We start from the raw sequence: 12,478 nt of genomic DNA, 5'->3' as shown, positions 1-12,478 counted from the left end.
TGTTGGCCGAGCCGGGCGGGGGGACAGCTAGCAGCATGCCGGATATCAGCAGCCGAGGGTGCGGGCTGTACATACTTGAGGCAGCTGGATATTCAACAGTGCTGAAAGCCTCCGGAGCCCGCACCCCCGGAGCTGCAGTACACCGGCAGAGGACACCCATCCCCCGAACCCTGCGTAGCCCAAAGCCGGAGATCGACAGTATGTTGAACGCGGAAGTAGAAGCCGCTTATTGCCGGTCAACATGCTGCTGATCTCCGGCTTTGGGCTCCGCACGTGCCTTACAGTCCGCACCCTCGGCTGCTGATATCCGGCATGCTGCCCCTGCTGCTGACTTTCCACCTGCCCTGCTCTCCCACCCAGCTGGATGGTGAGTGAGAAGGGCATGTCAGTGCCCGTGGTTTAATACATATCCCTCTTCGGTAAATGGCCATTAGTACAACCCGCCCACACACACAGACTGCCCGACCCACTTACACACACACACACACACACACACACACACACACACACACGCTGTAGACTACACACACACAGACTGGCCACCCCCAAACCCCACACACACCCACTTAGACTACACACACATTCTCATACTTTCCCCTCCCCCACACACACTGGACTGCAAAAATTTACACACACTCACACTGTCCCACACACACACACACACACACACACACACACACAATTAACACACACTCACACTGTCCCACATACACACGCACACTGTCCCACTCTCCAGTGGCGTGCAGTGAGGTTAGTGGCTGGTGAGGCACTACAGCCATAATGTCCGCCGAATCCTGCCGATGACCCCTACCGCCACCGAGCCAATTGCCGCCACTGCCTCTGAGCCGATGCCCGCTGCCACCACCAATGGCTTACAAACCCGCCCACCATCAACTGACCCAGCCCTCCGCCACTAATTTGCATCTCAGTCCGATGCCGCCAATGCCCGCTCATCATACTTGTGATATATTGTACATTTTTATAGAAAAAAATAATAATTAGTGTTTGGGACTGGGAAGGGAGTGGGAGGAGGACATGAATGCAATTTTGTTGTCCAGGGCTTCCATTATCTTAATGAAGAAGGGTCTGAATGGGTTAAAAAATGTACAAAAAAAATGCGTGAGGTCCCCCCTCCTAAGTATAACCAGCCTCGGGCTCTTTGAGCCGGTCCTGGTTGTTTAAACACTGGGAAAAAATTGGACAGGGGTTCCCCGTATTTAGACAACCAGCACCGGGCTCTTATTCCGGTCCTGGTTCCAAAAATACGGGGTTGGGCAAACAAAGAGAAAAAAGTATTCCTTTATTAGGGCACACAAGGACTAATACCATTCATTTAACTATAAGTCATCATCCTTTCAGATAATGACCACTAATGTTAAAATATAACTTTTATTATATAACGTTAATAGCTGGCGAAATATGTGAAAAAAATTATAAATTTGTGCAAAATGTGGAAACAAAAATTTGATAAATAAAAATAAAGTGATATTAAAAGGCTAAACCACTGAATATGCTTGATTTATTATTCCTTATTAGGATATATTCCTGGTTGCTAAACAGTAAATTGTTGTATTATGGATTGTTGTTCTTATTGTGTGTACAGCTCTAAACAGACACTCTCATTCTACTATAGTGGTGTTAAATGGCCACCCGTTATTAACATGCCATATGATTCTTCAGTTCACAACCAAGAAGGGGCACTGGTGAATTTGCTTAAATGTATACATTCACCCTCATTAATCCTTGCCTCATGGGTTGGCATGTTATTATAGACGGTTGTATCTGTTAGTCGACCTGTACTTATTGCATTCTCATATAATCAGGAAATGACTGTGAGCATGCTATTATTCCACTGCTGATTTTGTTCAGATAGAGCAGAGAAGGATCACTATTAAATACCCGTAGCTGTATTTTCTGCTACGAGTTAATTTGAGCTACTCACTTGAGTTCAATATTTAAGCTATTATCGGCTTTATAATTAGCCAGTTGAATTCATTGGATTGTAGCTCAGGTTTATTCACAAATGACAGTCTTGTTGGTTATCTTGCAGCATGTGTGAAATTAATTAATGAGCCGTGTCTGACATGCATACTTTATTATAAATTAACATGAGATTCCTACCCTGAACTTTATCAGGGATGTGGTCTCTGAGCTCATTTTATTGCACCAGATTACAAACTCAAATATAATCAACTAGTGTCGTATCATATATTTCACTGCTGACAACTAGGATCTAGTAACTGGTGCGGGTTCTGAGATTCTATTCTCCGCAATTGTATGCACCGGCTCGTTCACATTAATTACCCATTGGTCTTTTGGGATTAATTAACAAAGTGTGTCTCACAGACTAATTTAGTCAGATCGCGGTGTATGTATACTTTATCACTATAAGACGTGCTCCGTCAGACGAACACCCGGTCTTATTATATTCACCAATAATTAGTATATTTAAGGTTGTGTCCCAGATAAAGATTTATTAAGGAGCTCGTTTGGCATACACCACGTCTCATAAGAGAACTCATTTAGTATTTAACCGTGTGCTGCAGCCAGGGGCTCAGTGTCCAGTTTCCCCTGCTCCCCGTCAAACTAAACGGCTCACTAAGGTTGCTGTCATAACACACACATGCCGCTGTCTGAAATCCTTCTAACTCCTGCGTACACACATATATCATTCAACTATTCTAGCAACATAATTCTATTTATCAAGCATATTTTTAAACATTTACAGGGCTTATCCACCCATGCAGTGGTTTAACTGAATAAAACGGACACGTCTCCACGTGTACCGCTCAGCCTAACGATCGTTTCGCTTATACAGCTTAATCATAGGATTAAGCCCTGTAAATGTTTAAAAATATGCTTGATAAATAGAATTATGTTGCTAGAATAGTTGAATGATATATGTGTGTACGCAGGAGTTAGAAGGATTTCAGACAGCGGCATGTGTGTGTTATGACAGCAACCTTAGTGAGCCGTTTAGTTTGACGGGGAGCAGGGGAAACTTCTAATAGTCCATGCTGGACACTGAGCCCCTGGCTGCAGCACACGGTTAAATACTAAATGAGTTCTCTTATGAGACGTGGTGTATGCCAAACGAGCTCCTTAATAAATCTTTATCTGGGACACAACCTTAAATATACTAATTATTGGTGAATATAATAAGACCGGGTGTTCGTCTGACGGAGCACGTCTTATAGTGATAAAGTATACATACACCGCGATCTGACTAAATTAGTCTGTGAGACACACTTTGTTAATTAATCCCAAAAGACCAATGGGTAATTAATGTGAACGAGCCGGTGCATACAATTGCGGAGAATAGAATCTCAGAACCCGCACCAGTTACTAGATCCTAGTTGTCAGCAGTGAAATATATGATACGACACTAGTTGATTATATTTGAGTTTGTAATCTGGTGCAATAAAATGAGCTCAGAGACCACATCCCTGATAAAGTTCAGGGTAGGAATCGCATGTTAATTTATAATAAAGTATGCATGTCAGACACGGCTCATTAATTAATTTCACACATGCTGCAAGATAACCAACAAGACTGTCATTTGTGAATAAACCTGAGCTACAATCCAATGAATTCAACTGGCTAATTATAAAGCCGATAATAGCTTAAATATTGAACTCAAGTGAGTAGCTCAAATTAACTCGTAGCAGAAAATACAGCTACGGGTATTTAATAGTGATCCTTCTCTGCTCTATCTGAACAAAATCAGCAGTGGAATAATAGCATGCTCACAGTCATTTCCTGATTATATGAGAATGCAATAAGTACAGGTCGACTAACAGATACAACCGTCTATAATAACATGCCAACCCATGAGGCAAGGATTAATGAGGGTGAATGTATACATTTAAGCAAATTCACCAGTGCCCCTTCTTGGTTGTGAACTGAAGAATCATATGGCATGTTAATAATGGGTGGCCATTTAACACCACTATAGTAGAATGAGAGTGTCTGTTTAGAGCTGTACACACAATAAGAACAACAATCCATAATACAACAATTTACTGTTTAGCAACCAGGAATATATCCTAATAAGGAATAATAAATCAAGCATATTCAGTGGTTTAGCCTTTTAATATCACTTTATTTTTATTTATCAAATTTTTGTTTCCACATTTTGCACAAATTTATATATTTTTTTCACATATTTCGCCAGCTATTAACGTTATATAATAAAAGTTATATTTTAACATTAGTGGTCATTATCTGAAAGGATGATGACTTATAGTTAAATAAATGGTATTAGTCCTTGTGTGCCCTAATAAAGGAATACTTTTTTCTCTTTGTTTGCCCAATACTGAATAGTTTTATTCCAGGTGCACCCCCCTAAAGATATATCGTTAGTCCAGTTCAGGGACAAATCAATCTCTAACTAGGGGAAAGACAATAATAAAATACCAGATATCAGAATATACTGGAGGTCTGTGCGGTCTTCTACATTTCAAATATCCAAAAATACGGGGGACAAAAGATGTAGGGGTCCCCCTTATTTTTAAAACCAGCACCGGGCTCCACTAGCCAGGGACATAATGCCACAGCCGGGGGACACATTTATGTAGGTCCCTGCGGCCGTGGCATTACCCCCCCAACTAGTCACCACTGGCCGGGGTTCCCTGGAGGAGTGGGGTCCCCTTAAATCAAGGGGTCACCCCCCCCTCCAGGCACCCAAGGGTGAAGCCCGAGGCTGTCCCCCCCATCCGTGGGCGGTGGATGGGAGGCTGATAGCCATGTAATAAAAAAAAAGAATATTGTTTTTTGTTGTGGAACTACAAGGCCCAGCAAGCCTCCCACCCTTGCTGGTACTTGGAGAACCTCAAGTACCAGCATGCGGGGAAATAACGGGCCCGCTGGTACCTGTAGTTCTACAACAGAAAAAATACCCAAATAAAAACACAACTCGCACACCGTGACAGTAAAAATTTATTAAAACAAACTTACACACTGTCACGATCCGGGTATCTGGACGCCATTTCTTACCCATCAGATGCCTCCTAAGGCTGGCTCAGCGCTCCAGGACCGGATTCCATCTGTTATCCTGATGTGTACATTCCTGTATCCTCTCCTGTCACTCTGGGACGCTGTCACAGTAAACGCCATATTACACCTGGCATGGCGTCTCCCGCGGCCTCCGCCGCCGTCCCTGAACTTCTGCATGCAGAGTGTCTGAGTGGCGATTACGTCAGCCGCGGCCTCCGCTGTGTCCGCGTGGTTGGATGTGCATCTGTCAGCCTGGCGCCTCCTGTCTCCGGTGGCCGGCGCCGCCATTACTGTTTTCATTACCACATGGATTACAAACCAAACTTCCCTCCAAGTGTCTGCATGGGCGCAGCCATCTTGGATTCTGTCAGCTGATCATTTCCACCAATCTGTTCTCAGTATTGATAATCTGCATAATTGCCTAGCCAATCCCTTCCTTGCTGCAGGTATAAATACACTGTGCCTGAGCAAGGAAGGCGTCAGTGCTTTGGTTGTCAAACCTAGTTCCTGTTTGTCTCTCTCCTGTGATTGTCTTCCAGGTTCCAGCTCCTGTCTCAAGACTTCCACCATAGAGACCCGCACCAGCATTCCACCTGCGGTGTAGCCTGACTCTCCAATCCATTGTGGATTCATCTGTTTCCAGCTACAACATTACCTGCTTCCAGCTCAGCTTCCAGCAGAGTACAGCTTCCCTTAAAGGGCCGGTGTCCTTTCTACACTTTACCACTCTCCACCGGTATTATTATTTCTCCGCTCTCAAGTTCTACATTTCAGTTCATATTTCTTCGCTCCCAAGTTCATTTATTATTTAACTGGTTCCAGCCAGTATCCACTCCGTGCTAACAACAGTCTGGTTCCAGCCAGTATCCACAGCAGCTGTTTTATCTTCAGCAACCCAGCTTTTCCTGGAACACCAGCTGGCACAATCCTGGGTTATCTCCATTGCTACAGTCGGGCCTGGTAAGGACTTTCCATCTAGAAGATCATAAGAACTATCTCCCACTACCAGTGCCCTGTGGCTCCTGCCATCCTGTAGTACCCAGGAACTGTATTTATTCTTTGCTGACTTTTACGTTTTCTTTTACTGCTGCTGTGTTGCGGAGTTGTCATAATAAACATCATTGACTTTTATCCAAGTTGTCGTGGTCACGCCTTCGGGCAGTTATTATTCATGTTACTTACATGTCCAGGGGTCTGATACAACCTTCCAGGTTCCGGTACATCTCAGCCCCTACAACTGAGGCTGCCTCCCGTCAGCTCAGGCCCTCAGTTGTGAGACACACTCACACATACTTACCTACATCCCACGCCGGTCACGTCCACTTGTCCAGTAGAATCCAATAGGGGTACCTGTAAAAATGAGAGACAGATTACTTACCTACATCCCACGCCGGTCACATCCACTTGTCCAGTAGAATCCAATAGGGAAACCTGTAAAAATGAAAATGATACTTACAAACTTCAATCCACAGGAGGAGAGAGAGAGAGAGAGAGAGAGGGGGGGGGGGGGGGGAGGGGAGGGGGGGGAGGGGGAGGAGGGGGGGGGGAGAGAGATACTAACCTGCTGCTGCTGGGGAGACCGGCACACACTGCAGGGCCACGACAGGAGGACGGAGCCGGCGGAGGAGGGGGAGAGCCGCACACCGCCGCTCCTGTCAGCGGGAGGACGGAGCCGGCGGAGGAGGGGAAGAGCCACACAACACCGCTCCTGTCAGCGACAGCGGAGGAGGACGGGGGGGGGGCGCACACTGCAGACGCCAATCACCGCCGGGACAATTAACACACACGCACACTGTCCCACACACTCTCACAATTAACACACACGCACACTGTCCCACACACAATTAACACACACGCACGCACACTGTCCCACACACGCACACAATTAACACACACGTACGCACACTGTCCCACACACACACAAATAACACACACGCACACTGTCCCACACACACACTCACACTGTCACACACACACACACACACACACACACACACACACACACACACACAATTAACACACTCACACAATTAACACACATTCACACTGTCCCACACACACACAATTAACACACTCACACTGTCACACTCACACAATTAACACACACTCACACTGTCCCACACACACACAATTAACACACACACACTGTCCCGCACCCCCCCTCTCCCGACAGAAAAAAACTATAAACATATGTAAAGCCCGCTCACCTGTTAAGGCCGCGCACGCGCGTACCTCCGAGGTCGCGCGCACGCGCGATCGCGTACTGTACAATGTGCAGGGAGGAGGGGGGGGGATGAGGAAAGGCTCCTGGCTGCCGCTGCCTATCCAGTGTGACAGGCACAGCAGCCGGGGAGACAGGGAGAGCGCCGCAGGTAGCGCCAGCGGAATCCCTGTCGCATGGGGTGAGCGGGCCGTGACGGTGGCGCCCCCTCTGTTGGGGCTTCCACGGCGCCCAGGGCATGTGCCCTGCTCGCCCCGTGCTAGATATGCCTCTGCCTGTGAGTGAACTCAGATGTGGCTGAAGAGTCGCAGACGTGCTCCCCCTGGGACGGACTCCCTTAGCGGAGCTCCCGCATCCTGCGGTGGATGTAGTAGAGGCCGGGGAGGACTTCTGTTCCTGGGAACTAGCTGTGCCCCGTGCCCTACCTCTGGTAAGAAAGGACACACCTCATACTTTTTTGTTATTCTGCGACCGAAAGGACTGCATTTGATAATGTCGTGCTTTCTTAGTCTGTGAGGGAATATAAGGCAAAAGATCAGAATTACCAGCTATAGCTGTGGAGACCAGGTCCGAGAGCCCTTCTCCACACAATTCCTCAGCCTTGTGAGGTAAACCCTCCATATGCCTCTTTTAGTCGGCATCACCTGGCCATTGCATGTTCCACAGGACAAGTCTAGCAGAAATCGACATAGCGTTGACTCTAGAACCCAGTAGACTAACGTCTCTTTGGGCATGTCTTATATATATATATATATATATATATATATAAGCCACCATCTTTTACATATAAATATATATATAAATATATATATATATATATACTAGGGACAATAATATGTCATCCTTATCTAGGGTTTCAACCTCCGCTGATAAGGTATCTGACTACGCTGCTACCGCGCTATAAACCCATGCCGACACAATCGCCGGTCTGAGTAGTGTACCAGAATGTGTGTAAATGGACTTCAAAGTACTTTTACTGCATGCTATCTGCAGGATCCCTGAGGATAGTTGTTAAGTCAGCGCTACCTTTTTGGTTAAACGTGTCAATGCCTTGTACACCCTAGGGGAAGATTCCCATCGTATCCTGGCCCCATTAGGGAAAGGATACTCCCTGAGAATTCTTTTTGGGAAGCTGCAGTCTCTTGTCTGGAGATTCCCGCTCTTTTTCTTCATGAGAGGAGGGAAATTTACCTCAGCTTTCTTCCCCTTAAACATGTGTACCCTCGTGTCAGGGACAGATGAGTCATCAGTGATATGCAAAACATCTTTTATTACAATAATCATATATTGAATACTTTTCTGCCAGTCTTGGCTGTACTTTGCATTAACGTAGTCGACAATGGAGTCAGACTCCGTGTCGATGTCTATTATTTTGGATAGTGAGCGTTGTGAGACTCTGAAGGTCTCTGTGACATAGGGACAGACATGGGTAGATTCCCTGTCTGTTCTCTAATCTTTTGTAATAAGTTCATTTTAGCACTTAATTTCACATATCCAATCAGGTGTCGGCGTTGTCGACGGAGACACCACGCACCCACACAGATTTGCTCCATCTCTTCCTTAAGAGAGCCTTTTACCGCAGACATGTCGACACACTCCACACACACAGGGAATCTCTTATCTGAAGACAGGTTCCCCCCCCAGGCCCTGTGGAGAGAGAGAGAGAATGCCAGCACACACCCCAGCGCTATATAACCCAGGAAAAAACACAGAATGTTTACCCAGTAGCGCTGCTGTAATGTGTAATCGCCAAATATGTGCCCCCTCTCTACTTTAAAACCCTCTTCACCGTGTGTCAAGCAGGGGAGAGTCCGGGGAGCTTCCTCTCAGCGGTGCTGTGGAGAGAAAATGGCGCTGGTGAGTGCTGAGGGTGAAGCCCCGCCCCCTCGGCGCGGGCTTCTGTCCCGCTCAAACTTACTAAAATATGGCGGGGGCTCTTTTATATACATGTACAGTGCCCACCTGTACATGTATATATACTTTTTGCCATAAGAGAGGTGTTATATTGCTGCCCAGGGCGCCCCCCCCTGCGCCCTGCACCCTTACAGTGACCGGAGTATGTGAGGTGTATGGGAGCAATGACGCACAGCTGCGGTGCTGTGTGTTACCTCAGTGAAGCTCTGAAGGCTTCTGCCGCCTGAGACGTCTTCTGACTTCGTTTCTTCTGGCTCTGTGAGGAGAACGGCGGCGCGGCTCTGGGGGTGGACGCCCAGTAAGAACCTGTGTTCACCCCCTCTGGAGCTAATGGTGTCCAGTAGCCGAGGAAGCAGAACCTATCTTAGACAAGAAGGTCAGACCCTCTCTCCTCAGTCCCTCGATGCAGGGAGCCTGCTGCCAGCAGTGCTCCCTGTAAAAATGTAGAAAAAATCCAAACAAAAATGCTTTCTAGGCAGAGAACTCAGGGAGCTCCCTGCAGTGCACCCATCTCGCTCTGGGCACAGTGTAAAAACTGAGGTCTGGAGGAGGGGCATAGGGGGAGGAGCCAGTGCACACCCAGAATCCAAAGCTTTCTTAAAGTGCCCTATCTCCTGCGGAGCCCGTCTATTCCCCATGGTCCTTACGGAGTCCCAGCATCCTCAAGGACGTTAGAGAAATAGGAGTACAGGTAACAGAGAGCACCACAATTCTCAAGACATAATACAGCTAGGATGTAAGTAGCGAGTGAGTGATCAGCATACTACTAGGAGCTGGTGGCCATAGATAGAGATGAGCCTTTACCAGCAGGAGAAAAAGCGGATAAAGATGGTCGCTGAGTAGGAGAGAGCTGTGAGTGAAATATGTCGAGAAGAGGGCTTTGACAACATAAGGAAAGAGGGCCCTGCTCTGAGGAGCTAACAATCTAGTGGGAAGGGACGACAAACAGATGACATGAGGTACAAGCAAGGGAGGTAGTCTAATGGCAGGATGTAAGAAAAGCAGAGATGGTCAAGGCATAAGGAAGGGTGATGGAAGAGCAGCCTCAGGACTAGGTTATGCATCGGAAGGGTACGCTTTGATGAATAGGTGGGTTTTCAGTGCCCATTTAAAACTTTGCAAGGTCGGGGAGAGTCTAATGGAGTGGGGGAGCGCGTTCCTCTGAAGGGGAGCAGCAAGGGCAAAATCTTGAACTCGAGCATGGGAAGCAGTGACCAGGGCAGAGAAGAGGCGATGGTCATTGGACGACCGTAGGAGGCGGGAGGGAGTATGAAGGGAGAAGAGGTTGGACATGTAGGGAGCAGTGGAATTAGAGATGGCCTTGTATGTGAGGGTGAGTAGTTTGCAGAGGATTCTGTAGGGGAATGGGAGCCAGTGTAGATTTTGTCGAAGGGGAGTGGCAGATGTGGAGCAGCGGGAGAGGAAGATAAGCCTAGCTGCGGAGTTGAGGACCGATTGGAGGGGAGCAAGTGAGGCCAGTGACGAGAACATTGCAGTAGTCGAGTCGTGAGATGACCAGTGAGAGGATGATAAGTTTAGTTGCACTCTGGGAGAGAAATGGCCTGATGCGAGCAATGTTGTGTAGCTGGAACCAACAGGATTGCGCCAGAGCTTGGATGTGGGGTGCAAAGGAGAGGGAGGAGTCAAGAGTGACGCCTAAGCAGCGGAGTTGGGGAACGGGGGAGATGATGGTGTTGTCAACAGAGATAGAGATATTGGTAGGGGGTGTTGCTCTGGCTGGGGGAAAGATAATGAGTTCAGTTTTGTCCATGTTGCGCTTCAGAGAGCGCTCAGACATCCAGGAGGAGATGGCTGTGGTATCCAGAGTTACTGAGCTGAACACAGAGATATCACAGCTTTTAGCACATTTAATGATACATATGCAGAAACTGCTGTTTCTGCAGGATATCCAGGGATGATAAACGGTAGTGAATAGGCCCCATAGTATTTAAAAGGAACGAATCTAGATGTGTGTCAGCGCAGGACTCTATGTATGGCACAGTCGCTGCCCAACGGTCCCTACATTTGGCTAGTAGGGTGAGCAGCCAGGATTTCTGCTGCAGCGCCGGCCACAGATTCCTGTAGACACTCCAGGCGGGCTCCCTGCAGTCTCTGCAACCACTTGGAGTGTCCTGAGTAGGAGAGTTAGGAGTAAGTATATTACTAGGTACAAGGTTATTTACCTGCGGACTGTCATGCTGCACACGTTGGAGGAGAAGGAGTGATTCTGTATGGAGCCGTTTCTGAGCGACAATAGTGCCCCCTCTACGTAGTCCATAGATAATACTGAAGAGTCTAAGATCTGAATCACCTGTGTGTAATTAAAGCAAAATGTCAGGATTCTAACAGGAAGATAAGGAATATCCTCATACGGCGTAAGCCTCTGAGCCATTACATAATCACTTATTACATTACTATACTCATATACTGTAGTATACTGTATACATTATCAATGGTACTAAAATGTTATACAATTAATAACAAATTAATGGGTTGTTGAAGGTAAAAATACAATAGTGTGGTAGGCTACTTAAGTCTGAATGACTCTGCCCGTATATACATTTATCTTCCAAAAGTCCCTTAGTGATCAAAAGTTATTGGTCTCCATTTTACTGTATCTAGTTATGTGTTATTTTTTATCTATTTTTAATTATTTTTTGTTATTATTATTACTGATTACATATTTTGAATGGATAATGTTTTGTCAATTAATCTAGAACTACTATATGAGTACGGATCAATGTATAATCATTTATAAGGAAATGGGTATGATATATACATATATTTATGAAAAGGATCTCAGTGTGGCCAAATAGGTGTTATTATTAAATACATATGTATGTGCTTTATACTGTTTTTTCAATAGAATAATTAAATGAAGGGAACAAAATATAGTAGTAATAAGACCAATGATGCTACTATGCTGCTGGCTGCGCTTTAAATAAGAGTATGCAGAAAGGGTTAACCGTAATTTGTATCCATGATCATCAATGAAGAATCAGAACTGGGTATAAATAGAGACAGCAATCACCAACAGGCATACCTCTGATGAAACCGCCCACTTTGGAGGCGGAGAAACGCGTCAGGTGACTCGCTACGATTCGCTACGACTGTGGAACGCAGGTGGACCGCAACCGGAAGCCGGAAGCCCCGAACCCGGAAGCCGCGCATCGCGGCGTTTCAGCGTCCCCTGCCATCCAGGACCTGGACACGTGCATCCCTGTCCCCGCTCCTGTCCGAGTACGGAACCCAAGGACAGTGCAGAGCATTGAGTGACATCTAAGTCAACCGCCGCAGAGCGGTTAGCCATCGGAACAGTGAGTGACACAAACTATCTGGCTACACAGG

General features: G+C 46.6%; 1 protein-coding gene across 2 annotated transcripts in view; it reads right to left on the bottom strand.

Moving 5' to 3' along the window:
* LOC134969490 (polycystin-1-like protein 3) overlaps positions 1 to 12,478 on the bottom strand; it is a 258,914-nt gene that overhangs the window by 151,335 nt on the left and 95,101 nt on the right. For both annotated transcript variants that reach the window (XM_063945475.1, XM_063945476.1), the window contains one exon: positions 11,314 to 11,441. In XM_063945475.1, the coding sequence (XP_063801545.1) occupies positions 11,314 to 11,441 (128 nt within the window). The remainder of the gene's footprint in view (positions 1 to 11,313; positions 11,442 to 12,478) is intronic.

Source organism: Pseudophryne corroboree, chromosome 11, assembly GCF_028390025.1.
Source record: "Pseudophryne corroboree isolate aPseCor3 chromosome 11, aPseCor3.hap2, whole genome shotgun sequence".
Lineage (NCBI taxonomy): Eukaryota > Metazoa > Chordata > Amphibia > Anura > Myobatrachidae > Pseudophryne > Pseudophryne corroboree.
The sequence above is the reverse complement of the archived record's forward strand: the minus strand, read 5'-3'. Positions and strand labels throughout refer to the sequence as shown.